The 27,448-nt window shown below is 40.4% G+C and overlaps 1 protein-coding gene and 1 long non-coding RNA gene across 4 annotated transcripts in view; one reads left to right on the top strand and one right to left on the bottom strand.

Moving 5' to 3' along the window:
* The window catches only part of adgra2 (adhesion G protein-coupled receptor A2), a 38,426-nt gene extending 13,190 nt beyond the window's left edge, over positions 1 to 25,236 (bottom strand). The window contains exons 1-3 of one of the 3 annotated variants that reach the window (XM_077601286.1): positions 24,878 to 25,236; positions 24,052 to 24,794; positions 6,857 to 6,928 (exon numbers count right to left, since the gene is read on the bottom strand). In XM_077601286.1, the coding sequence (XP_077457412.1) occupies positions 6,857 to 6,928; positions 24,052 to 24,323 (344 nt within the window). In that variant the 5' untranslated portion in view covers positions 24,324 to 24,794; positions 24,878 to 25,236. Of the gene's footprint in view, positions 1 to 6,856; positions 6,929 to 24,051 lie in introns of all 3 variants that reach the window. The other 2 variants (XM_077601285.1, XM_077601287.1) reach the window with 2 other exon arrangements.
* A 140-nt stretch (positions 25,237 to 25,376) lies between these two features.
* On the top strand, positions 25,377 to 27,436 carry LOC144074726 (uncharacterized). Its single transcript, XR_013300369.1, has 3 exons — positions 25,377 to 25,429; positions 25,647 to 25,765; positions 26,151 to 27,436. It is a non-coding gene; the product is annotated as an uncharacterized LOC144074726 (long non-coding RNA).
* The last annotated feature ends 12 nt before the right edge of the window (positions 27,437 to 27,448 follow it).

The following is a 27,448-nucleotide window of genomic DNA, read 5'->3' as shown; positions in this document are numbered from 1 at the left end:
CACATAAATATATAACATCAAATAAAATTATACACATCACTTTTTTATAATACATGCGGTGTCCATTGACAGCATCAAGTGGAGGTTGTTACGGTTTGCTATTGCGGTGTCATTTCAAATGGCCATTTTTTTGTCGTGTCTGTGGAGTACGTTTTGGTAGACCTCAGGGACCCTTTTATAGCCCGGGGTCCCAAGAAATTGCCTGCTAGCCACTCTTTTGCTGCCCTTAAAAATTCATTTCTCCTTGAGTTCAGTACAAAGCGTTGCAAAGAGGTGTTCTATTGTGGCTGAAAAGCATGTTCGGAGCGTGTCGAGAGAATGAAGATGCGTAAAGCGTTCCGGAGATGAAGAAATTCACAAAAAAAGGAGCACAACACTATGGACGTGAGCTCTCCACTGACATTGTTTGAGGCACGGCCCCAGAGGGAGCTGGAAAAATGACTGAGGCCAGGGAATGGCTGCTCATTATCGCTAGACTGGAATCAGGAATTTCCTGTTCCTGTCATTTTTTATGGAAAGCCATCACAATCCTGGGGCCAATTTCTTCTCTGAAATTCTATTCATCCCGCATTGTAAACGTATTTGTACCTTCGATGTACTGTATGTAAAATCGGAAAAAGAAAGAAACTAAGATCTTACTGGTTCCTTGTTTCCCGACAAAGGTCAGAGGAACCATTTTTGTTCCGCGTGTCATTTCCTGTCTGGTTGCAGTCTTAGCAGAGGCCCTCACTCGTTTATTTTTACAGTTTCCTTTTTCTCCTTTTTTTTCACAAGATAGCTTTCCCCTTCTGGGAGGGGCAGGTGGTTTGGGGGATTGAACACTGAACAAAATTGTCCCTGTGTCGAGTTCAGACCCACCTCTTTACTCCTTAACACACTTATTCACAATGGGGTCTCTGTACCGCGCCCCCAAACACACTCCTGCCTTTCCCCCAAAACAGGAAACCAGGATCTGCAGAGCTCTTGTTTTCCTACTAATTTCCTGCTTTGCTGCCCATTGCCCTGATTATTTTCTTTATTTGTTCTGCTCCCCTAAGATTGCATACCTAATCAACCTTTGTCGGTGCTTATCTGGAAACCGATTGCTTTGTAAAAAGTCAAGCCAAGACCAGGTATACTACGATCATATTTCAAACGGGACAGCTCATTTTGTAATCTTATCTTTTTATTCAGTAATATGCTTGAAAAAAATCAGAACCCTAATTTAGATATGGAGGAGTTGCACAGGAGTGACACTTTTATTTTCTGCAACACTTGCTAAGTTGATTGACATGTTTTATAGTCTGCAGCAACAGGGGTGCGGTTGTATTTTGCCATGAAAATTTTTATTATACCTTCCAGTCATTGTTGACCTCATTTTGGGAATTTGGGAGGACCAAAGAAACAGACGATTAACGCTATTGCTCGTGTGTCAAATAACATGCACGTTGTTGGCCATTAATCATGTTAAGCCTGTGAAAAAATATTTCATGCATTGGGAACACTGTCTATCAGAACAAAATCAACGGTTCAGACTGAGGCGATGACAAGGAAAGCTCAAATTCCCAAATTCCCTAAAGTCAAGTGTAATTTAAAAATGGACCCCGGAATACTTCCTGGGAAAAGCCAAGTGATCAAAAGACTTACTGATGACCACAGAAGCGAACTGGAACTTATTGCTATTGACTTAACGCTTGTACTACAGCAACAAAAAGTGGTGCTATATCCTCTGATTTCAACAAGTAATGAAACCAAGGAGAAGCACTGATGCTAGAACATAGTGAAACTGTAAGCTGGGGGTGCTGGTAAAAATACATTCCAAATGGAAGAATCCATTTATGTCTTATCAACTTTTCCCTGGAAGTTTGCAGAATAGTTTTAGTGATATACTACTGTATATATTATATTCAGTTTGGTAATTGGCTTGACTAGCAGCTATGAGTTTCAATAAAGCCCCGGAGCCATGACGGAGCTGGGCTTGTAACACAAACACCCTGCTCCTCCAGTTTATCTGGAAGGCACATCTGGAGTCTATCAAGTCCAGCAGCACCCCCCTTTCTGTTTCCTCTCGCCGGCACGCTTAACCCTTTCCTCACCCGCTCCACCCCTGTGCGATAAGCGTGAGGTTACCCAAGCAGGATGGTGCAGGGAAATGAACATTGTCAATGTGTGGCACCCGCAATCCTTTTAAAGGAGTGGGGCAAGTGCAAACACAGATGGAGCCAGACAAAGGGGCTCCACTCTGCGATTGTATGTGCTGCCCACCTCTTCTTTGTTCTAACTCATCAACGTCATACGCTTCGCCTTTTTGGAAATCTCTCGCTAAGCAAAACAAGCTCACGTTTATTTAAGACAAATTGCAGGGGCAAGTGTTCCCTCACTCTCTCCGGCCACCATGCCATCTATAGCCATCATGACTACCTCTCCCTTGAGTCGGCTCGCCTGTTTAAATTGGACTGCTTCCTAACCGCTAAACGCTCAAGAGTCGCCTGTCTCCTATTTAGCAAAAAAAAAAACACACAAAGTACGCTCATTTTGATCAATAATAAACATAATGTGATAATGCTGCCTTAAGTATATATACCATGGATGCAGCCCAAACCTTTCCAAAAGGCCAACTAAATGTTGCATGATGTTCCCTCCCGCCCGCAAGGGTCATTTTAGACTCTCTTGAGTTGAGGAGTTTACATAACGCCGCCAAGCCGTTCCGTCCTGTCCACGGCAGCGTCCTGCTGCTCCCTCATCCATCATCATTGCTGCCCTCTGCTCCCTTTCTCCTCCCCCCCGTAAGGGTGAACAGACCTGGTAATGAGGGCCCCTTGTGCCTTGCCTGCCTGTCCTACGTGTCCCATGGTGCATAGGGGGCTCAGCTGGACAACAGCCAGGAAGCCTCAGCCCGCTTTTGCTCATTATTCTCATTACCTCGTCTCAAATCAACACAGGACAGGGCCCTGGGATCTGTTCACAACTCATAAAAGGTCCCGGCTTGTTAGTGGGCCTGCGTGCATCAGCTCGGGGGTGGAGACACTTGTGGAGGCCTGTTAACTTGTTGAGTGTATCTTCCTGCCAACTTTAGATCAATATACTACTCAACTTTAATGCCATAATATTTGGGATTCTAACTGGGCAGAAAGTGTCATTTAATGTGTCATATTAAAAGGGAAAGATAATATAGCATAATGACCTTTATGTGAAAGGTGGCTGCTCAAAGTATTTAGTATGCACATTGTACATTTCTTAAACCTCTCATAATAGAGAAAAGATTGTTTAAATACAAAAAATTACAGCGCGGAGTGTAACCATTTTATGACCTTAGTTATAACTGCGCACATACACGTTGAATGAAATAAAAATGAGTAAAACTATGACTGAAAGCCAGTGCAACGAAAGCAAACGGGCTAACAAATTTTTTTTCTCCTCTTCCATTGAACTCAAAGTGGAACACCTCCTCCCGGCCCAGAATGAAAAAAATATATATATATAATGTCATCCACCAAACCAGAAAGTGGTTTGCCAACTAACAAGCACAAAGACAAACAAACACCTATACCAGGCTCCATGACTTGATGAATGTAGTTTCCTGTGTTTCCATTTGTCTCCATGGAACTTTCGTCTCTTGCATGTTATTGCGCGTTAATTATGCATGAACCAAGAAACAATCTGCCAACGCACAGATGACCAAAGAAACACAAATATAGTGCTTGACTATTATTTTCACTTTTACAAACAGTTTATCCATGTATGCATGCAAAAAGATGCAACTAAACTATGTAAATATATCACACTCTGCCACATTAGCCAGGTATGATCCAATTCCAAAAGTGGAAAAGAAATGAGGTATTCCCAGTTCCAAATGTAGTTGTTGGACGCCGCGACTATTTTAAAGACTACAAAAACACAGCTACAAGGCAAAAACAAACAAGACTAAATTGCTCCACTGCACTTGGGTGGTTTGGCCAGTTATGAAGGCAATCGTGGCTTTGAGGAGGTTTGTCCCAAAGAAAGGGCCAACTGTGTAGATTTCTGCAAAGTCTAAGCGAGGGCGGCTAAGCTATTCATTTGTTCGGCCCGCTCCCAAGAACAGATAAGATTGCATTCACAAAGAATATTTCTGGTGTGAGTGTTGTCTTTTCAAACGCCTTGACAACTAATGAGGATGTCCATAATAGGAAGCGTGCACAGAGTACACATAGCATTCCAGCAAAGGCTAGCAGTGGCTCATCTAGCCTTGCTCTCTGAAAAGGAGTCAAACCTGCACCATTAGCGGTTGAGCGTCCTGACTGCTGAGATACTGAAGACCAGTTTGTGTAAATGTGCCGCCTATAAAATTAAGTACAATTTTACTCGCTGAGAACTTAAAAGACAGCCCAAGTTACACTGGTCTATTAGCTCAGTAGTCAGCATGCTCAACTGCTACAGTGATTTTATGGGTTTAAAACCCTGGCCGGAGAGAGGAGAGAGGGAAAAAGGCACCACCAACCACCACCATTAAGTGTACATATACATTCTTTTTAGACTTCTTTGCTGTAAACATCAGTTAAAATACAGTTTGTTTGACTTTTTTTGCCAAGGGACAATTCTGGCAACCACAACTGCCAGTATTTTTACCTCAAATTGAAGCATTTTTTGAGAAAACATTTTAAATGGTGCTCATCATCGAGTGCAACCGAGTGTGCACCGCAAAGAAAACAAATAATACAACGGAGTGTATTTGAATTTCCACTTAAGGGATTATAATCCGTCAAATAAATGTGTTTTCAAACTAAATTAAGTGTGTGCAAGTTAGTGAGTGTTTATCTACTATGCGTAGGGGAAGAGATGCTGTGCTTTTCCCTGATGTGTGTTTATTCAACCCTCGTGGGTTTGCCTTTTGATTGACCACATAATATGACTAACTGTTCACTGCGGCTCCAAATGACAAGCACATGGAAATGACATACTGGAATCAATGAGACGACCAAAACAGCGATGGCAGGTTTATTTGGCCAAATATAAATGGAAGCTACAGGGAGGAAAACGTATAATGGCTCCATTTCCCCACAAGACATAGCAACAGAGAATTTGAATGTCGCATTTTTTACATCAAACATATATTTTCTCGTCCGCTGGAATGCAATGATCAGCGGTGTGGCTCAATTAAAGGCTGAATACGCGGACCTCCGCTGTAGAATTTCAGAGAGCCAGCAGGGAAGTGAAATGAAGCCTGCATGATTTACGTTATGTGTTCTCCCTACAATGGACACCCACATCTCTCGATGTGAAACCTCGGTCCGGCCGCTTAATTTACTTTGTCAGCCTTTTCAGTTTTTGGGAAAAGCTTCACCCGGTTGTCTCCTGCTAGTTCTACCACTGCTGGACATACAATGGCCAGCGAGAGGCTGAGCTCGAGTTACTCTAGCCAGCAACCCTTCAGCAGCATGGGGAACGTTGTCCAGAAGTGAACAAAAAAAACAAGCACTTTCATCTCACTTTACATTGAAAATGTTTCTTGGCCTCGTTCTCATCCGTTCACCCATTCTTCATCAGCATATTTTCTAACGTAGCACGAGATTGGTTGACCTCGCTGCAGAGTTGCAGACAAGTGTAGAGGTAGACACACAGGATAATTACAGCAGCAAATTGAAGTCTATTTATAACAATTGTGAGATGTTTGCAAATGTTTATGGGTGACGCATCCGGCTGACATGTGGTACTAATACGCCTTTATCGTGTGTTTGTGAAGCTACAGCATCCTGATCCAGAGAACGAGTGTGCTGATCGCTGCCAGAATGCTGTAAAGCTTTCTTCAGTTATTATAAAGCAACAGAACTGTAGAGAGGCAATCGTGCGACGATGTTATTGGTAAACACACCCGACCAATGCAACCGCTGCACAAAGATAATAACAGACAGACACCAATGTCATAGGTTTAGCACTTCACCATTTCAGTAAGTGATGATTGCACAATTTCTGCCTCCATAAAAGAGAAAGTAAACCCGACAAGGATGATAAAAACGATTTACAATTCAATGATAGACCAGAATTTCGGGATGAAATATGCCTCTCGACTTGTCTTATCAAATAACATAAGACGTCGGGGTACCTCGGAAAACCTCAGTCCAACGGGACTGTATTTAAATTCATTGTTTTCCTATGAGTTTGGCTTTACTGCCAAAAAAGGAAGGTTTTCAACAAGGGATATTAAGAGGAGACGAAAGTAAGCAGAGAAGAATATACAGCCATTTATGGAAGCTAGTCTGAGAAGGAACATTCACCACATTGCACCCATGTCCTGCTATATTAGGATTAGTACCTGGAGAAAGGATTTTATTTCCTAATAATGATAATGAAATGTTCACATTTGTAACATTGGAAAAGGAAACTCCTTTTATGCCCCTAATTTAGGCAAACTATTTTTTTAAAGTGACGGATGAACTACACAATTGTACCATCCCTTGAATGACTTGAAATGAGTAGCCGAGTCCAGTCATAGACCAGAAAAGCCATTAGACTCTTTGTAATGTTTATTTCACTTGTCTGTCATCCGTCTAACAGCTCATTGAAAGAGATAACACCACTAACAATATCTAAAGGAGGGAAGCCGACAGCCTCCCATGACGAGGGATTTGTCGGACTGGGGATGACTGAGGTGTAACCTTAACAACCTGTCAGTAGAACTAATGCATAACGAGCCCGAGCAGAGGATCATCCTCCTTGTTGGCCTTAAGCCTGCAGAATGGAGCACATGGGAGGCGCTCAGTTCCCATCATATCCTGCCTGATTCGCTCCCCGCAGGCCCCAAAGCGAAAAAGCAGCTCACACATATGGCGAACTACACACACACACACATGATACACATGCCAAGCTGATTATTGATAAAGATTGATGAGCTACTCACAACTTCTCCAGGGCATTAAGTCCAAAGAAGGAGCCATTGTTCAGGACTTGAATTTTGTTGTGGCTCAGTATTCTGCAAAGAAAAAAGAAAATCTTAACTCAGGGGTCGGGAACCTTTTTGACAGAAAGAGCCATAAACAATGCATATTTTCAAATGTTATTCCTTGAAAGCCATACTCAGAATTAAAAAGAAAAAAAATCATAAAAATGTCAGTTTTTTTAGTTATTTCACTGCTTTTAAAGTACAAAAAGTCCCTGAATTATTTGACAACATTAATACGCTGCTGCTAATCAGTGAGGATCAATAAGAGTATGCATGAAGAAGAATATAATGAAAAAAATAATAGTAATTTAAGCGGCACTAGAGGTGGTGTCAACGCCATAATTGGTGCGTTTGGGACTCAGATTTCTCACCAGTGGTTTCCATATTTTATCTCACAGGTTAACGGAGAGCCAATGCACCCATCAAAAGAGCCACATGTGGCCCTGGAGCCATAGGGTCCCTACCCCTGTCTTAACTCGAGAAGACGTTAAAATACATTCGATCATGCTGACGTTTATTTTAGTGGAAGAGTAAGAACATTGTGCTCATGCCAAACAGGAGACTAAATGGTTCCAAATACATTTGAAATGGGAAAAAACATCTGGATTATGAGCGTATTGGTAATCTTGATCCTCATTTTCCATGCGTTTGTACATCAAAAAGGGAATATTTTCCGCATAAAGCACAAGCTTTACACACGAGGTCTATACCGTCTGGACACAGTAGTCTTATCACCGCATAGACACACTGGAAGTGAGACTGAGATACTAAGTAGCAAGGGATCATGGGAAATGGACACTCGGAGTCAACAAGGCTCTTTGGTCGTCACAATTTGAGAGTGAAGCACAAGTGGCAGGCGCTGTGACGTGGCACTCTTTTAGTAGTAAACAGAGGAAGTGTGGTCGCACACCAAAACGGGATGTTGGCTTTGCTTTTATTTAGGAAGGAGAGACCTAATTGGCGAGATTGAAAATATTTTCTCTCACCTTCTTCAAGCTACTTGCAGCAAGTGTCAAAGTAAAGAAGTGGAATTAGTTTGGCTATAAATATCAAAGTTATTTTGTCTTTGTGTGATTTCACCATTGCCCAAAAATACTTTTTGTATCATTTTAATCTCATGCTTAAACATTTAAGGAAAATAATGCAAATCTGAATGAACCTGCAAGTTACCTGCTAAATGAAAGACAAACTGTTGTTATACGGTTTTTATTTTTTTTATTTTTAGTCATGCTGCATGCAACTCTTCCTGCCCTCTCGGAATCTAAAATCGGGCAGTCACATCCATTCATAACATCCTCACTTTAATAGGAAGTGACCTGCTAAAATACAGACTAAAACAAACAGGCACAAACAGCACTCCTTTATTATAATCCCCCTTCTTTTGTTAACAATGTGATCTTGAATGGTCTGTGTGCAACTATAGGACAGATACAAACAAACAAAATAAAAACCTTTTTCCTTTATAAAGGCGCAGAGGAATGCATTTTCTCATTTTGAAGTTCAAGTCACATTCAAAGTGTTCCTCACTGCATAATAGAAAATGGCCTGGTCAAAAAAAAAAACACCTCGCATCGTGTATTACTGAGTTAAGTGATGCTCACTCAGGGAATAATATATATATTTATATGATTAATCACAATTAATTCATCAATAATTCAATTTGACAAAGCACCAAAACCTAGAATAATATCATCAAATGAATGAATAATGAATAGAAACGATACAAGGAGACAATATTTGGTCTGTTTGCCAGTTCAACTCACAACCTGTCTGAGAAGAAGAACCCAAAAAAACATTTTCTGGATCATACATTAATTACATACATGTTTTTTTTTCACGATCTTGGCAGACATACTCTAGTTTTCATAGCTGCTCACAAGCTTGTCGACAGTTTTCAAGTTTACAGCCCAGGACATTGCCTAGTGGTGTCTCACCACAGGACACCAACACGAGCGCCATCATTAACACACATTTGGGGTTTTAAGATATTTTCCTTCGTACCACGTGGGGATTAATAGGGTGTTTGCGACATTAAATGTGCCTTAATCGAGACAGTGGAGCCATGAGTGCACCTTTAAAAGCAAGACTGGCTGTGAACAGTCAGTGAACCCCTCCCCAGCCCCACTTGTTTCCTGCCACATCAATAAAAACACCGCCTTCAGCTCCACGCCTTCCAAGTATAAGTTAATGATCTGATTAAATCATCTAGCCTTGGTTTACTGGAACAAACTGGCCAACATTCACTTCTTCCCTTCAGCAAATACCCTCTCGAAAAGAAAGGCAACTTGTTAGCAAAATCATTTTTGCCTCTCTGTCTTCCTGCAATTATCATAATTGCAAAGGTTGTTGGAGAAAGGACTACTGATAATAAGAACCTATTCGAGCTGTGGCGTGGCTCGCTTTCCAACCACTTTCAGCAATGTATTTTGTTGCTTTAAGACAAGCAAAAGTAAACAACTTTGATTATGTTTGGCAAAACTGTTTATAACCTGCACTTTGGGGGTTGGGACCGAGTGTGAACATGTGCCGTTGTGCATCAGTCAAGACAGTGTACTGCACATATGTCAAAGTGGCGGTCCGGGGGCCAAATCTGTCCCGCCGCATCATTTTGTGTGGCCTGGGAAAGTAAATCATGAGTGCCGACTTTCTGTTTTAGGATCAAATTAAAATGAAGAGTATAGATGTATATTAAATTTCCTGATTTTACCCCTTTTAAATCAATAATTGTAATTTTTTAATCATTTTTTTTCTGTGTTTTTAGTTCAAAAATCATTTTGTAAAATCTAAAAATATATAAAAAAGCTAAAATAAACACTGTTTTAGATCTATAAAAAACTGAATTGGATTGGATAACTTTATTCATCCCGTATTCGGGAAATTTCGTTGTCACAGTAGCAAGGGGGTGAGGATGCAGAAATAGGAAAGGCATTTTAGACATAAATAGATAGGTTGGGGTTAAGAAATAAATACATGAATAAATATATAAATATTTATATTATATATATGTATATATATAATATATTTATAAATATATTTATAAATATATTCAGGGCTTTTAATCCAGTTCTTTTAATCCATTTATAAAAATAAAAAAATCTAAATATTATTTTTAAAATGGTCCGGCCCACGTGAAATCAAGTTAACGTTAAAGCGGCCCGCGAACCCCTGTATGTGCAACTCACAGATACACTTCATTTGGATAAAAAGAGAAAAAATAATATAAATAAATCGAGATTGTGACCAGCTGGCGAACACTCCAAAATGAACCCCCAATCAGCTTGAATAGGCATGCTAATGGACTCAAAAAAGGATTAAAATGAATAAATAAAATCAAATTCCAGGTAATTAAGTTTCAAATGGAACTTCCCAATTCTGATCCTATTGATATGATGAGTAAATATAATTGCTTTCACCAATTTGTTTACCCATTTCATCATATTTCAAATGTTCTTGCAAATATTAAGTAGGGAGGTGCTTTAAAAAAGAAAATCTTCAACTGCTTAACCTGGACCATCTGCACCCCATGAATTGTCTCATGGGTATATAGACACTTTCTAAAAGACATTTTTATATGCATGATGGTGCCTGAATCTGAAGCTCTGCTTCTCACCACATGAGGTCTCTCACTTGACTTTGAGCAAAGTCTCATCATTATAACAGAAAGCATCCCTGAGATGAAAGCTATAGACATCCGGAACCGGCAGAGTAATTCAAAACAGATAGAAGAGGAGAAAGTCCCATCTGGTGAAGGAACACGACATTTAATTCAATGCAGACTGTTAAAATACAGAATACTTTTCTGTGACTCAGCTTTTGTAGAAAAAAAAAACACGAGTCGGGCAGGCCCTATGTTTGTCTGAATCTGCAAACATTAACTTTTGTAGCGCTCTATGATCATCAGGAAAAATGGGTCAATTTCATTTTTTTCTGCTACCATCAAAATGTGCAGTTTTATTTTAGGTGGATTAATATACTCAATGTTTATCTATAGAATTGTGTTCAATGTTAGTGATCTTAATGGATGTGCAGTATTTGTGTTACGTGGGCGTGTAGAACTGACACTTATTATTAGAGTCTAAAAGGACAATTCGACCTGTGTCATAGGTAACATTCCCAAATAATCCCGAACCAAAATAGTTATATGTTAAATTTTCCACATAAAACTCATATCAAGTATTTTCAGCAATATTGAGCATTTCCAGACTTTACACACGCATGTGTGTGTGTGACATGTCGCTACATTAAGGACATTGTTCTCTTATAAACAATAAAGAGAGAGTTACTCTGAGAACCAGGGCGGCCGACCTCTGTAAACAGACTGAAATAGTCTGCGTTCCCATTCGGCTAAACAGGAAACCCAGCCAATTAGCTGTTTATTCAGAAGCCCACTTCCACGGTGAGGCCAAGAAGAGCGAGAACTTCCCGGCCGGACGGGCCTAGCAGACGGCGCAGAGCAGAGTTTGCTGGCAGGTGGCCGCTGACAAACACGAGGCCAAACAAGGTAACAATCCCAAGTAAGACAAATGTCATCAAAAGAAAGCTTTGCGACAGATTTGCAAACAAAGTCGATGAATAGAATTAGCTATACAACACATGGCATGCACTAACTTGGTCCAGACCATCTCAGTGCTGCATTTAGAATCTTTCATTCGCTTAAATATTGAGGCCCCTTGCACTAATTGAGTCAATGTCATCTATGTTAAGCGTGCATGTCCAGCTCCAGTCGCCTTCAAAGACTTCTTGTAATCCATTTACATGTAATGCACACAAGATCAAAACATTGGTTGACCAGAGCCACCGAGTTCAGTTCATGTCACGGTTAAATTAGTGAACAGCGTTGGGCACACAAATAAACATCCATTCATTCATTCATTTATACAGCATGCGAGCCATTCCTGTGAAAACAGATGCTTCTTGCGGAGTGTGAAAATGATCAAATGATCAATATGATAACCTTTAAGGCCAATGTGTGTATTTTACCCAAACATCTTTGTGTTATCTATTGCAACTGATAGCCTCTCACCTTAGAAACTTTCACTTTGAGGTTTACATTTTATAGCTGTGTAATTTTGTAAATAGACTTTGCATTAGTTAAAATGTAGCTCAAAAGTTGCTGAAGTGTTGAGTTGCTTTTACCTCTGTTAGGTTAAATGCTATACAAAAGCGGCCAGAAGGTGAACCCGAGTTCAGGAAGGATGAATGTGCAGAAAGCAATCAATTGTAGCAACAAAATAAATCTGATTTCTTCCTAACATTGTAGAAGGATCAACTTCTAGATATATGTATATCTTTGTACTGTAATGAAGAAACTGAAATACAGTATAATGCTTCAGGAAAAAAACCAAAAGCAACAGAGAAATTACGAAAAATAAAGAAAGAAAGAATTTCACTGGCTTTGGTGGAGGTCTTTGCCTTACTGACTAACATTCCATCCTTGGCTTTATATGTCTTTGTTGCATTACTAAAACAGCAAGACCTTTGCACACTATTGTTTTTCTAAGTGTTGGATGTTCTCTAGATCCCTGAATAAGATGGTCTCCAATGCTGGCCCTTGGAGACGAAGCCACACTATTGCAAGGATCAATTCCGCCTGTGGTCAACACCACATGTGTACCTGTCAGAAGAGTAAACTGCAGCTGCTCGTCAAAATTTTTTCCACAGCTGCTTTTGGTTGTGGGTCAATGTGTGCGTGTTAGAGTTGGGAGTGTGGTGCACAGCAGCAGCAGCAGCCCTCCTGTTCGCAACCTGGAGCAGAAGCGTGTCCCGTCCAAACCGCAACCAGAAGGTCGAAATGCCAGACCAAAAAAAAAACTGCTGGCTTAGTTTAGAGTTTTTTGTTTTTCATAACAGGGATGTTACAATAAACATCCAAGTGTGCCCCCCTCGCAAAAAAAACAAAGTTCTTGACAATATCGCTGATTATGCGTCTTTATCGTCTCCCTACATAGTGTGCGTAAACACAATTTTCATTCATCTTGCACAAAGCTTATCCTCACAGGGTTCGCGGGGGGTGCTCAGGCGGGGGAGGCCCTGAATTGGTTGACAGCCAATCGCAGGGTACAATGAAACAGACAACCAGTCACGCTCACAATCACACTGCCACCGAGTGGAAATCAAACCCAAACGTCAGGCGCAATAACTACTGCACCATCGGTTGGCCACATGAAATATTTTCATACTAAAACAAAGGTTTGAAATCAAATGCATTGCTCGATCACTGTTTTTGATATACATTAGTAAAACACCGTAGCCAGTCATTTATTATATCTATTTTGAAAAAAAGAGAACCTGCTCCACTAAAATTTTTAATAATAACAGTCGCTGCTATGAAAAAGTGTGGAAAGAAAACATTAATTCAAACTTAGTTTGCTACCCTCAGATGTATTTACATGCACAGTACTTCCGCCAGTTCCGGCTTTCACGTCTTTGTTTGGCCAATTTTTCAAAAGAAGTGTAAATTAGACAGAGAATAGTGGAAATATAGTTATTAATGATCACAGCTGTAGAAAAGGCACATTTTGTGTTTAAACTAACATGGAAAACACACAATGAAAGCTTTCAGGGACTAGTAATATGAGCACCGCATGCACGAGAGTATACACTGGTGAGCCAGCTCTAATACACATTTGATTAGATCTCATGGGGAAAATATAAAGTAAATATACTGTGGGCCCCGAGTTCGACAAGTATGATTTAGAAATGTATAATACAAGTAGGAAATGCCACATCCTGGTTTGTTCACGGCATGAATGAGATCCATTAGTGTCTAAAGTGCATACTTAAATAAGCTTGTGTGGCCCTTAAATATTTAGACGTTACAAGGTGCACTGCAGCTGCAAGGAAAATAATGAGAATTTTGTCCGCATGATAATCCACATGAGAAATAATAATTGCTTGGCAACAGTAGATATTTGCCCTGCTCTCAGCTGGAGTATGTTCTGACTCAGGGGAATTTGGATGGTAAATTGAGGGATGGTGATAAAGTGTCAAGATTAAACACTTCACTTTGAGACTTGTCTCCGCATAGACAAAGCGGTGCAGCTTTCATCTAATAAAGAGTTGCAATACAAGCCAGTAGGCTACTATGTAAGCTCCAGATTTGGTCTTTACACCAGAAGACCATACGTGAGGTGAAAGAGCAAAACTACTAAAACAACCGTAAAAGCAATTGTCAGTCAGAGCCAGATAATGAGAGTGATTTTCCATGAGCGTCTCTTGGCTGAATTAAAGCGGTTTTAATTAGCCTACTGCACAGGCCCCGTGTCTCAGTAGTGCTGACTTTCTTGTAAATAAGAAAAGTTTCCTAAGAGGTGATTCAGGTCTGCTGAAAGCGATAGAGGCATGCATCGCGTGAGTACTTTGATTTGTGTATGTTACGGCTAGAACGTTCGACGAAAGTCTGTCCATGCTTTTACTGCTTTTCTTCTCCTCCCTTAGTTCAAGTGCTCTGCAGATCAAAAAGATACTTCTTCTTATAAATAGATATACATCACATACTTTGCACCCAGAGTAATGAGGAGAGACATGGTGGAGCAACAATGTAAGGCTGCCAAACCAAAGATGGAATCAAATGTTGAATGTTTGTTGGATATGAAAGGAAAAATCATTACTGAAATACTTTCAGTTGGAGTAAAACATAGCTGAATCTATTATGAAGTAGAGGCAGACCTTTGAGGGCAAACAATATCAATGTCTTTATTCTTTGGCCAAATGGCCAAAATTAAACCTTTATAAATGTAAAAGGAAATATTCAAAGTATTTAATATATTGTCAATAGTGTATGTCTCTCTCTGGAAGTAACAAAAAGCGATCTGCAGTTGAATTTAGATGGAAGATAACATGTTTAATTTTGCCTCTGATGTCTGAGGTTTGGCCAGACACTGCGTGGCTTTTTCACAATTATAGTTTTGGCCTCGTAAATTGTCTTTTTGGGAAACCGTGTGTGAATAAGAGTAGAAAAAAAAAACTGTATATAAATACTAAAATGTTAGTGCCAAGACAGCACAACATTGCTGATTTTTCTGGCATTAGCTGCGCATTACGTGACGCTTATCTTAAAATCAGTGACATTTTTATCATTCCAGGAGACAAAAATGATTTTTTGCAGGCCTACAAAAACAGTGTGGGGTGAATCCCACTCTCTCTAATTGACAGAATGGACCGAGGAAGAGCACAAGCTGGGATCTCTCTCTCAGATCATCTTTTTTTTACACTAAGTACTTTTTAAGAGGCCTCGAGACTGTGCCGCGCTATTCAGCGCCTGGGTACATCCAAATTGCTTAACCCTTTCGTTTTACAAATACAACCCGAACCCATGGTGCTGTGAGGCCACTTCAACCCGGACTCATCCTCTGAGTGTTGCTGTATTCAAGAGACTAAATGCCCTTGAGCACAACAGGCACTTTAGCAGCGAATGCATGTCAAGATTTGAATGCCATCATTGTCTCCGAGCCACTGGCAGCCTTGTAGCAATCACCAAAGAACATTGCCTGACTTCTAGGCTTTTTCGTACTTGCCATGGAGCATCCGTGTAATTGCACGCAAAATGTTTTTTGTGTTGGTGAACTGTGATTGAGTGAGTCAGTCTACTGGGAGACCACATCGAGGAGTGGAAGAGATTATGGACTTGCCTCCTGAAGTGGAAAATACGACTAACTTCTAAAGCCAACTAAATGGCACACAGAAGAGCGAAAAAAAACTCAAGGTTGAATTGTTTACTTCTTAGGTCTTACTTTACTTTGTTGTTTACCGGGATTGTACAATTGAGATTCTGAAGAAAAACATTGAGAATTACTTGGTGTACAAAATTCTTTAGGATTTTCCTTTTTTTCTGTTTAAAGGTCATATAATCAAAAACCAAATAGTTTCAGAATTGGGACTATGCATCCTATACTTCAAATTTCAAAATATTCCACTTACAAAATACTAAAACATAATGTTTCTGAGAATATGTACTTGTCCTCAGACCAAATCTAAAAAAAACAGGTAAAACAATATGTAAAAAACAATCTCTGGCCTTTTCCTTTTTGGCTAAAAAATGATCAACACTGTCTTCATTTAAACTGGAGAACATTCTGGTAGATTCATTAATATTCTTTACTCTACTACTGAGTGAGACTGTTAAACTGTAGTCATTGGGGACACTAAAATCTAAAGTTCTGTGTCATCTGCATAGGTTTGGTAGGAGATGTTGCACTGTCTAAACGAAGAATACAGATGTTAAACAAAAGCGGTCTGAGAATGGAACCTTGAGGTACTCCACATGAAAATTTGGTTCATTCAGATTGTTGGTTTCATATTGTCTGAAAAAAAACCCTATATTACAGAAGATAAGAACCAAAACATTAGCCAACACTTGGTGGAGGTAACTCCAATCCGCACAGCACTAGTATAAAACAATCCTGAATTACTTGACTAACTCAGTATTGAGGATCGCTATAATAAGCACACGCCTGCATTTGATATGCTCCCTCGCTTATTATAGAGCACACTGCATTGTGCTCCACTGAGCAGACGGAGGAGCTATAGGCAGCAAGGCGTTGTGGTTTGTGGTCTGCAGATTTAGATTCATCTGTGACCTATCAGATGGATGAATAAGGAAAGTGTGCAATTTCAACTGGGTGAGTGTGTGTATGTGTGTGTGTGTGCGCACGAGTGGCTCAAATGCTACCGGTCTAAAATTAAAATCAGGGTTTTAGAAACGTCTCTAATTAAGGTGGGAAGGACCGAACAACTATTTTGAGAGCTGTGGCCATGCACGCCCTTTCCACATGAGTGTGTGTGTTTTTGACACAACGCACACAAAACAGAAGGCCTTCTACTCCGAATGACTCCGATTAGACGGTGCATTTCTTTCTGAGGTCTTCTACTTTTTCTCTTTCTGAGCACAAGTTAGCAAAGAAGGCCAAGATGTGTGCTTGAATATGAGAAGTTGAATTCCTGCCGTGTGGTAAAAAGTAACAGACAAACCAAAGTGGAATGTTTATGGCTGACTCGCACGAACACAATAGTCATCTTAGCCACACTATAAAATGTTTTTACACCTCTAATGAGGCAATTTGGTGAATTTGGCCTCTCGAATACGTGATTGGAATGTGGCGGATGCCGGCTCGCACATTGTCTCATTGTTTGGTCTCATAACCAGCCTCTGTTTTCTGCTCCTGACCAAAAGCTGCCGGTGGGAAATTTAGCAAGTACAAAAGACTGGAACAATCTTTCCCACTTTCTCTATGAACCATTTGTGGCCATACTGTCTGTGCCTCTCGCATTGTTTGGACAATCTATGATAATAACTCCTTCAAAGCCAGATCTCTCCATTAAAATGGATGGACATCTTTTTTATTCATATCTAAATCATGCAATACCTAAAAATTTCAATTTGCAACTTTATTTACTTTGCATTTAAATATATTTTTTGTAATCATCGCAAAATATTTAAATTGCTGAATCTCCTTCCAACCCATGAAAAATGAGCCTTCTTTTTATTTCTTCTTCTCATCAATAATAAACTATCAGCATCTTGATAAACTCAGGTTCACAGAATCAAATGATTTAAATAAATAGAAATGGGGCGTCACAAGGTTGCAAATCTATGCTGTTAGCTTTTTCTAAGAAAATAAACTCTTTAAATCTAGCAATTACTGCTTATCAACAGGGCAAACAAGTCATATCCAGCGAAAAATTAAGGTTAAAATTCATATAAACCATTTGTACAAATTACAAGCATTCTTTTCCGGTAGTTCTAGTTTTATTTCTCTAATTGAAGAATGACCCATAAACGATTGGCGTCATCTTAGGTTAAGTTTCCTGTAAAAGCCTCAAGCCACTTTTAACATTTCGCTCGTGTTTTTGGTCAGTGGGAGGAAGTCAATAAGAAGGATATACATGTGTGGGAACATTCAAAGAGTACAATGCAAACCTTTTGGCTACAATGCAGCTCAAGACATAATGGTGAGACATATTTATTTCTGGGAGCTTTGAAATGATGAATAGTAGTATATTAAGACTGCAGATTGCGATGTTGATTTTAATGTAATCAAATCCTACCAAAATACAGATGTAGCTATTTATGATTAAGGACATGCTTAAACAATGTATATTTTTCTTTTTCTCGTGTCATTCTTTTAATTGGATGATCTACGGTGAGATATTAAGTTCGTTCAGTCTCGGCGTAACTCTGCATTTGTAATTAACGAGACCGTTGGCTCGCACACAGTTTCACAATGTGCAAAAAGTAGACACGCTTGCTGAAAGAAATATGATGATCTCACTGCACATTACGTTCCCCTACAATAGCTCTTTGTTACTTTCCAAAAAATAAATCATTTGTACGGTCGCCATCTTTTTTTTCAAAAGTTGTCATGTTAGAGTTGATTCAAATAAACGGCATGAATGCAGTTGAGTGGTGCACACACCTGCAATTGTGTATTATGAATTCATTGGCTGTTATTAATGACAATAATCCATTTTGAGTGGGAAGGACTGGGATAAGAATAAGAAACAACTCCAATAACCAGTGAAATGGTCACTTCAACATAAATAACATTAAAGCCACTACAACTGCCTAAATAGTATCGTCTTGTTTTAGTCTAGTATTACGGCAAAGATACTGTTTTCAAAGTAAACAGTTCATTTTCATGCGTCGTCTATCATCATCTAATCTGCTTTGTTAATAGACCTGATATTTATGTGAATGAACATGATTGTGTAGAAACAAATTGTGAAAAAGGAAGTGTGTAGACGTATGTTATTGTAACGCGGGGGATGAATGGACCATTGTCACTCTCACACACACACACACACACACACACACACATACATGCAAACACCCAATATAGCCACAAGCATTCCCAATAGTGACAGCCATTATATCCATGCATCAGTATGTGCCGGAGACCCAAAACGGGAAATTCGGGGGCCGCTGCGGTGAAACGGAGGGTTAGGGAAGTTAGCACTGGCAAGGAAACGTCAAAGTCAGGCATATTTGGAGAAAGATAAGAAGAGACTGGAGCGAAAGGAAAAACTAAAACAACACTGCGCCACTTGAGACGACTACAACGCATCTTTGTGTCCTCGCCAAGGTTTAAAGACATTGCGGTGTTTTACCAGACGCCTACGACGAGCTGTTAAGTGAATTCCTCATCAAGATACGACACCGCGCAATAGGCAAGCGTCTATGTGGGGTTATATGACCTTGACCTATCGGGGCAAGATAAAATCCCGCCCTTGTGTGGCATTGGCAGGTGCTCTAATGGGTTGTAAACTCAGAGTATCCGATGTCAGACCTTTGTTTGCTTTTTTGATTTATAGCTGACCGCTTGCCCCAGCTCACATGTGCGGAGGGGCGCCCCCTCCTCTCAACACCTTTTCCCCCCACATAAATAAACTGCAGTGCTACAGGAATGCCTGGGGCCGCCACTCCTCCTGCTTTTGGGATCCTCCCCGCTGATAAGACGACTTCTCTGGACGTCTCATGGACGTGCACGTTCTCTTGTCTGGACACACGCTCGCGCGCTCAGACACATCTGCGAGGGCTTTGTAGGCCATCCATCCACGTTGGGCAGGTTCAGCAAAAGGCTTCAGTGCGCGGAATGACGGCTGAAGGGCTCAGATTGAAAAGTAACGTAGGCTAGCCAACTGAATTTTCTGTCGGAGTAAGTTGACTTTGAGTGAACAGAAGCCAACAGATGTTAGCAATATGATGCGGCTTCTGCTTTGATGCATGGCACCAGAGTAAAACATCTGACAAATTGTATAGGTGAAATATCTAAAAAAAAAAGGACAAAAAAACAACAACACGTGTTTACACGAAATATCACAATGTCACATCTGTGATTTTTGCCTTTTCTTTCGCTAGTTTTCTTTAAATTCTTACTGTCATCCAAAAATAATAAACGAACAGAATGTACATCAGAATGCCAGCTGCATGCAGGATTGATGTGCAGGATTCACTTTCCCATTAAATAATCCTTCTTTATAGTTCCATATAGGTTACTATGTTTGACACCATATTTTTTCGTTTTTAACGCTGGACAGTGTTATAATATAACTTACATTTGTGTGACAGTCAGGAATGCTAAAATACTTAAATGCTCAGTCAGAGCATTATTTCCATCATGTCATTTGTAGACTAACTTTGGAAAGCAGATATCCGTATCAACAGAGTGAATCTATTTAACTTAATGGTTCTATAACATTATTTCATGTCAACATTGAGTTAGGGTTTATGCGTTTACCGTTTTCAATACCGATGCAAAAAACACTGCCTTAGATTTAAATGAAAACATCAAGACACACCTATTAACACCTCTGAAAAATTGCCTTAAAATGTTTCTCCCAATTCATTATCTTTCAAATATTTGTGCCAGATCAGTATTGTTGATTAAAGGCCCAAATTGGAAGAAACAATCCCTTGAACCAATATTGAAGTGAAAAACAAGCACAAGTATACACTCCAACCACAGCACATGTTCAGCAGGCATCTCACTGAAAACATTTTTTAGATCAGACTAATAAGCCAATAATAGTCTGGTATTCTTAAGTGCAAGCTTCAACACGGCTGTCCTGGTTGATGGAGCATCCAAAAAAGACAAGCACAATGACCTCACAGCATGTGTGTTGTCTAATTTGGGTCCTTCACCCAACAGTCGTAACAATGACGACGGAAGGACGACAAACACGAGTAACAAGGCACAAGGTGACTTCTGTACCGTCTATCACAAACCCTGTGGGATTTCCATACTTACACATTTCTCCATCTTAACTGGCTTTTCATGTGTAGGTAATATCATTTCTTTTCTGGAGAAGAAAGGGAGTCTATTATTGCATTTGGTGGATTCGATGTGTATGTAATCATAGAACACAATATCTTGTGGGCCTTGAAACGATAACTGTATCAGTTGTTTTGCATTTCTTCTTTTTCATATGTACTGTATGTATCCTTTAACAAGGTGATATCAGTTTGATAAGCCAAAAAGTGAAGCGGTCACTGTATTTTTCCATTACCAAAACAACTATAATGTTTCTCATTCCTTTATGCGGACCAGAAAATGAATTGAAAATCCAAATAAATCAAAAGGTCAGACGGTTTTGAACTTACAAGACTGTAAAATAAACTCATGCGATTGTGATTCCTTTCACAATGCACGGTGTATCCATCCTCAAGTTCTCTTTCACCCCTCCTTCACGCATAACGGCTAATAACAACAAAGTATTGGAGAAAATCTGCACTACACTGAGGGGCACATCCCTCTGAGCCTCTAGCCAAACTTCTCTCCTTCCTCTTTGTTTCTCTCCACCTCACATTGCACTTTCTCCCCTTTTTTTCTGGCGAGAGCGCCGTCCATCATTCGTCGTCAGTCCCTCCCGAACAAATGCACTTTTCACTCCGCTTATCTGCCTCCCTTCTCCTCCTCCCCCAGAGAAGCAGCTCCTCTGCAGCCGTGCATAATTAGACCTAAACACAAGGCTGCACAGGCTCACATCTGGAAGGAGTTTGGACATGGCAGTTTCCTACCAAGACGCCTAAATATTTAGGTTAAGAGTTACTGCGTGTGGACTAGCCTGTGATAAAGGGGTGGGAAAGGGACGGAATCGGGGATCTGAAGATAAAAAAAAAACAGGGAAAGTGCCATCGATGACTGTAGTTCACTGCTGTCACTTTTATAATGCATCATTAAAGCTATGATAAGATTTAAAGACAAGAAAGGAGGGTGTTTTTAACATGATGCTGAATTTAGTGCAGCAGATAAAACATTAAGGCTAAAGGGGGAGTTTATAACATGGTGGCACCCGGTTGCTTCTTCTGGGCTGGCAAGGAAAACAAACAGTTTTAATAAACAAATCCACATTGGGATTTCCTAGGAGGGTGAGGGGCCTCAGCTGGAATGTTCACGGGGGCCAGCTGTTCTGCGTTATACGTAGAAACAGGCCCCGGAAGCCTCCGACCTGCTCGGCTAGGAGATCCCCAGGAGAGAAGGCCGACGCGGGGAGGGATCGAAGCGAGGCTCGCGCGCAGCACCTGGAATACTCGGCGCCATGCTCTCAGCGGATTGAGGAATGTTCGAAATAACACGAATACGCAGGCCGCATCTCGCATTCCACATCTGGACAAAATGTCACAAAGCTTGATTGGAGGATGGCCACCACAAATACTCGCTACATGTGCGATATATTGCGGGAGACAATGTACAGGATTGACAAGTTGATATGAAATATGGCAACATGCTGTCATACATACTACTGAAACACACATACATTACTCCAAAGTACGGGAACATAGTAATTCATTATAATGCATGAAAGGATTTCAATAGTGAGCCATAGAGCATTTCAGTAGGGTGTATGAAAGTTAATGCCCAATAATGTTCTTTCTGGCCCTCCGAGTTGACGTGTCACTGTTTGTACAGGACTTCCATCCAATATTGCAATGGCTTTTTGTGCACGGCTTCAATGCGGCATGTTAAGTATTTGTACCAAAACAAGTCAACCATAATGAGTAGGTGTGGCCATGGAAATGATCTTCAATCACCTCAACCACTGCAATTTTCCCTCTCCTGTTTGCAGCAATGTGTTTAGCAGATGTATAATCCCGACTTTATTAAGAGCGAAACATACGGCTCAATAAATGGACCACTGGCTGATTTTAGCTCTCCCAAGGCACAAATCTACTTACTTTACCTCATGTGTTCACTCCAGTCCAACCTTTTTTATATAGTGCAGCGACACTACACACACTGCAGGAACAAATAATATTTGAGAGCAACAGTGAAGAAAGCATTACAGCTAATTCTTGTGAGTGTACACCAACACCGCCCAAATATGTGTCACCATTAGATTATGGGCCCATTCATCAGGCAAGATTGTATGTTTTGGCACGGCCAGCCGTTCTTTCAACTTAAATCCAAATAGACCACACAAACGAGTGCATCCCAGTACGAACATATCCGCCTAAAATGGTGCTAAATTATCATGATGTCACGCCGCTCTCACAGGCTACACGTTTCTTTCCTCAGCGCAAGGTAATTGGGGGTAATATTTAATGGAAACAGTCAGCGAGTGAAATGTGTTTGCGTTTATTCTCATGCGAGGGGAGGAACATTTAAAGCGACAGGCTCGTGTCGAACAGGCGGAGCTACATGATGTTGATGAAGATGCTTTGTGCACAGTGAGGCCAAATTAGGGCCAAAGTAGTTCAAGATGACCACTTTGGATCATCATAATTGTTGTGACTCCTCAACACAAACTTATTTCATAAGGTCACAATTGCATGTGAGGCCCCCACTCAAAATATTAAGTACACATGCACCAATAAGATTCAATATTCTTTAACAACTGTATCAATAATGTCTTTGGAAAGGTAACAGTGCACAGTTTTCCATTAGCATATTTTTCAGTACAGTCTGATGCCACCACTTTAAGCATTGTATAACGCAGTGTAGTAAATACTGATTCTCTGAATGTTTACAAATAAACTCCATTGCCACTTATGACTGTATTTGAGAGCAAACAATAAATGTACAATATCATTATATATATGGTCACCATAACTTCCAAGTACTCTATCTTGAAATCTTTAAAGTGCAGAGCTGGATATTATAGTATTGAAACGTTTCCAATATGTCCTTTGACTACCATATTTGGTGACACGCAGGTGTGCAAAAGATTAGTGCAGCTATGCATCGCTGGAAATAACAGCAACATTAAATTAACAACAATTTGAGATTCATTGCTCAGATATTCAATTTATTACACTGCTAAATAAACTATATACTTAAGCATACCTACATAAATAATCGGTACTTTGTGTGTAGATTTTCTTTACCTCTAAAGATGGCCCATCAATATTGACCCAATCCATATCAGTTTATAAAGGGTTGTCAAAGATTTTTTAAGTGTACTTTTATAATAAAATAAAGTATAGTGACTGAGAAAAGGGCAACTATAAGAAAACAATTGACAGTATATCATGAGAAAATGGATTTAAGAGAAAAGTACTTGTTAAATGTGATTAATTTGAAGCTGTACAATCTCACCGGTTCAAATGTTACATTTGTTCATTTGTGAAGCATCACAGCACAAATTCTGCAGATTGCTAGAAGACCAAATGCAATAATGGAAGGGTCTTGATAGAGGAAAAAAAAGATTCTACTCACAAAGTGACGGTTCTGTTGGGCAGCAGGCTGACATCGGGGGGCTCGGACAGCTCCTCCTTGCCGCAGCTGACCCTCCGCCCCGGGGGCTGGGCTCCGTGCGTCTTGGAGCGCTCCTCCGTGCAGCTGCAGCCGAGAAGCCCTCGGCACGCCCGGGACGGCCGCGGTCCGAGGGCGGCCAGCAGGAACAGCAGCATCAGTACCAGCCGAGCCGGCAGCGCAGGGATGCCAAAACCGGGCGTGCTCATTGTCCTGGGGCTGGATCTCAGCTCCATCTCAGGTCAACCCATGTCTCCGGCATGAAGCCTCCGGAGTGGGGACGCGCTCACAACCAATCGGATCCAAATATGACGAACCTGGACTACTTTTGTTCTCCAGCACCACAGCCCGTCCCGTTCAAAAATAAATAAATAAATACAACAATAACACTAAAACGGCGCTCCACTCAAGAGTCTTCTTATGTCATGGCGCTCCTTCGATCCTTTTCCCTTTTTCAGTCTGTTTTGATTTCAAATCCAATGTCAAACCCAAACGATTTCTACTCACTGCGACTCCCCTATCAAGACTCTTGGGAGTGTCCACATGAGTGAAGTCCTTTCATAATCCAGCGGCGGATGAGAGTCCAAACTCGGCACTCAAAGTCACACTCACATCTGTAAGAAGGAATGAACTGAAGGCAAGAGGGAGGGAAAAAAGTTTCCAAACTTTTTCCAAGTTGTCTTCCGCGCGTCTTTTCTTTCCTTTAACTGTGTTTAAGAAGGAGAAGAAGAGGTAAACCGGTTGATGGCTGCTGCAATGTCAACTCCTAATCTAGCGGCTTTTTCCTGACCGCTTTCCATACTCGGCTGGTGCGCAAAAAAATGGTCTCCCAGGTCCTAGCGCTTCCCCTTCACATCTGTAGTACAATTCTTCACACTTTTCAGTATATATACTAGTAGGTCCCATCCCAGACCAAAAGTGCATCACCCCAACTTAAAAAAATGAGCACATATATATGTTAAAGTAGCAGAACTCACACTTGAAATCAGCCAAAGTTAAAAAAAAAAGATGCATTCTGAAAAATGTCCTAGAGAACAAAACTCAAAGAAATATCTCACGCAGGGGTGGGCAAACCGGTCTTTAAGGGTTGCTGTAGGTGCAGGTTTTTGTTCCAACCGATCCAGCTCAGACAGTTCAATCAATGAGGTTTCTTTGGAAACAAGAAGCACCTGACTGCAATCCATTGATTGCACTGGTAAACACCAGATTGGTGAATAGGTTTCATCTTTATTGGTTGGAATGAAAATCCACACCCACCCAGCTTTGTGAAATTGTTTGCTCACCCCTGAGCTGGCGTTAATTTCATTTTTTCATTCATTTTCAGGGCCACTTATTCTCACAGGTATGTATGTAAAAGATTGCAAAAACAACTGTTGCAATAATACAAAACAATGAAAGGCGTATTTTGGATATAGCGGTCAAAATCCGTATTAACTGAAAAAGCTGGCACTGATGGAGTATTATTGGTTTAAACTAATGGTGATGACGATGGCAATGAAAATATTTACAATGACTTGTACTTCATTAGAAAGAAATTAATGGCTCCATTTTCTACACAGCCTTGCCACCATTGTTTTCATCGGAAGGAGATGTGAATGTTTGATAGTATCGCTCATGCAATAGGACCTGAGCTACCCGCTGGTGAATAAATGTGGAGGGTCTCACTCTACAATGCATTGTGAGTTTGAATTTAGATCATGGCTAGAAAGCACAGACTTAAATTTTAGTGACACTTTTGATGTTATTTTAGACTCTTGATATCATATCATTATTGTGTGACCTATGCCATTAGAAGCAAGTTTTAAAAATGCAACATTTGATATTTTTGATCATTTCCTGAGTATGGAAAAACTACTTTTTTTGTCTTTCGATACATATTGACAACAAGATACTGCAGCCAGTATGTGAAATGATAAAATAGTAGTGGTAGTGTTTGAAAAAGATTTTTTAGGAGACGAGGCCATGAGTTTGGGGAGCACTTTGACTTCCATATTCAAAGTAAAGACACCACAGTCATGCAAGCTCTAGCTCAGTATAATGGTAGACTGTTCTGACCCTCACAGGTTTGTTATTTCTGTACACGATACTGTACGTGGAGGAGGAGAAGGGCGCCTGCTTGCTAATGAAACAGAGGACTGTTTATCCAAGCTGTTAAAAAAAGGCTTCAAGTGCAAGTTCTACTCCACCTCCACTAGTCGACAAGGCCCAAAATTCTCTCATCTGCAGAAGGCAGTTTCCATTGAAAATGTCACGTCCCGAACTACACATTACATCAAATTGTACTTAATGGCATCCAGACAAACTTTAATGTCGTTCCAGCATTTTCTCAATGTACCCCAAAGACTCCCCCTTTTTATGGCCAAGCAAGCAAGCAGTTGTTCTCTCTTCCAGTTCCACATCTGGACTTGATTCCAGGTGCGGTGTTGAGAAAGTAGAGCACATCGGGTAGAAGAGGTGGAACTGAAGCTGAGATCATGTCGGGAGATGGGGTGGAAGTTACGCCACATTTTGGAAATGGAAGAGACAATATAAGCGAGGACAGATGATGCACGAGACACCAGATGACATGGATCAATGCATCGGGGGTGCAATTCTCATTCTGTGGTGTCTTTACTTTGAATATGGAAGTCTTTCAGACAAAAATAGCAACAATGTACCCCCTGCCCCAGTGATGTGCTTTTAATTACATTAACAAAACATTGACTCTGACGACAATTCAAGTGGTAACGTGTTGATATTGCGTGTTGGAAAACAAAGTCTGGCACACTGAATTTCGACTGTAGAGCAACCACTCATTAATTCTTTGACCTCGTAAGGTCACAGCAAACTGGGGAACAACCTTGACTGATTTCTACTTAACCACAAGGTACGTAAAAACAAAGATTTTATCAAATTAGCTAAAGACACAAGGCCAATTCCCCCCATCAACGGTCTAAGTATTATTTTATGTAACCTCTTTTTGAGCTTCAGATTTTTTTGAATGTTACCTGAGCTAATTGTGCAAACCTCTATTTCTTTAAGTATATTTCAAGACAACTTTCAATTTTTGACAATAATTCCAAGTGGTGGCCCTACATGAGATGCTGTAAAAGGTTAAATTGTATTAAATGTGCAGAAGTTTCACAACATGCGCACTTAAAACTCTCCCAGCGGGGTAATGCTGACCTCTTGTGGCTAGGCTTGGTGTGACAGTACATGATAAACAGCATGGCAGGAATTCAATGTTAGGTTGATTTTTCTCCCCGTTTTTTAAAATATTTTTTATGGCAGTCTTACAATTCAACTGGCTGATCCACATTTTGATTTATGCTATCAAGATGCCAATTTTACACATACATAATTATATTACATACACAGAAAT

The sequence above is a fragment of the Stigmatopora argus genome, chromosome 5, assembly GCF_051989625.1.
Source record: "Stigmatopora argus isolate UIUO_Sarg chromosome 5, RoL_Sarg_1.0, whole genome shotgun sequence".
NCBI lineage: Eukaryota > Metazoa > Chordata > Actinopteri > Syngnathiformes > Syngnathidae > Stigmatopora > Stigmatopora argus.
This window is presented reverse-complemented; position numbering and strand designations above follow the sequence as displayed.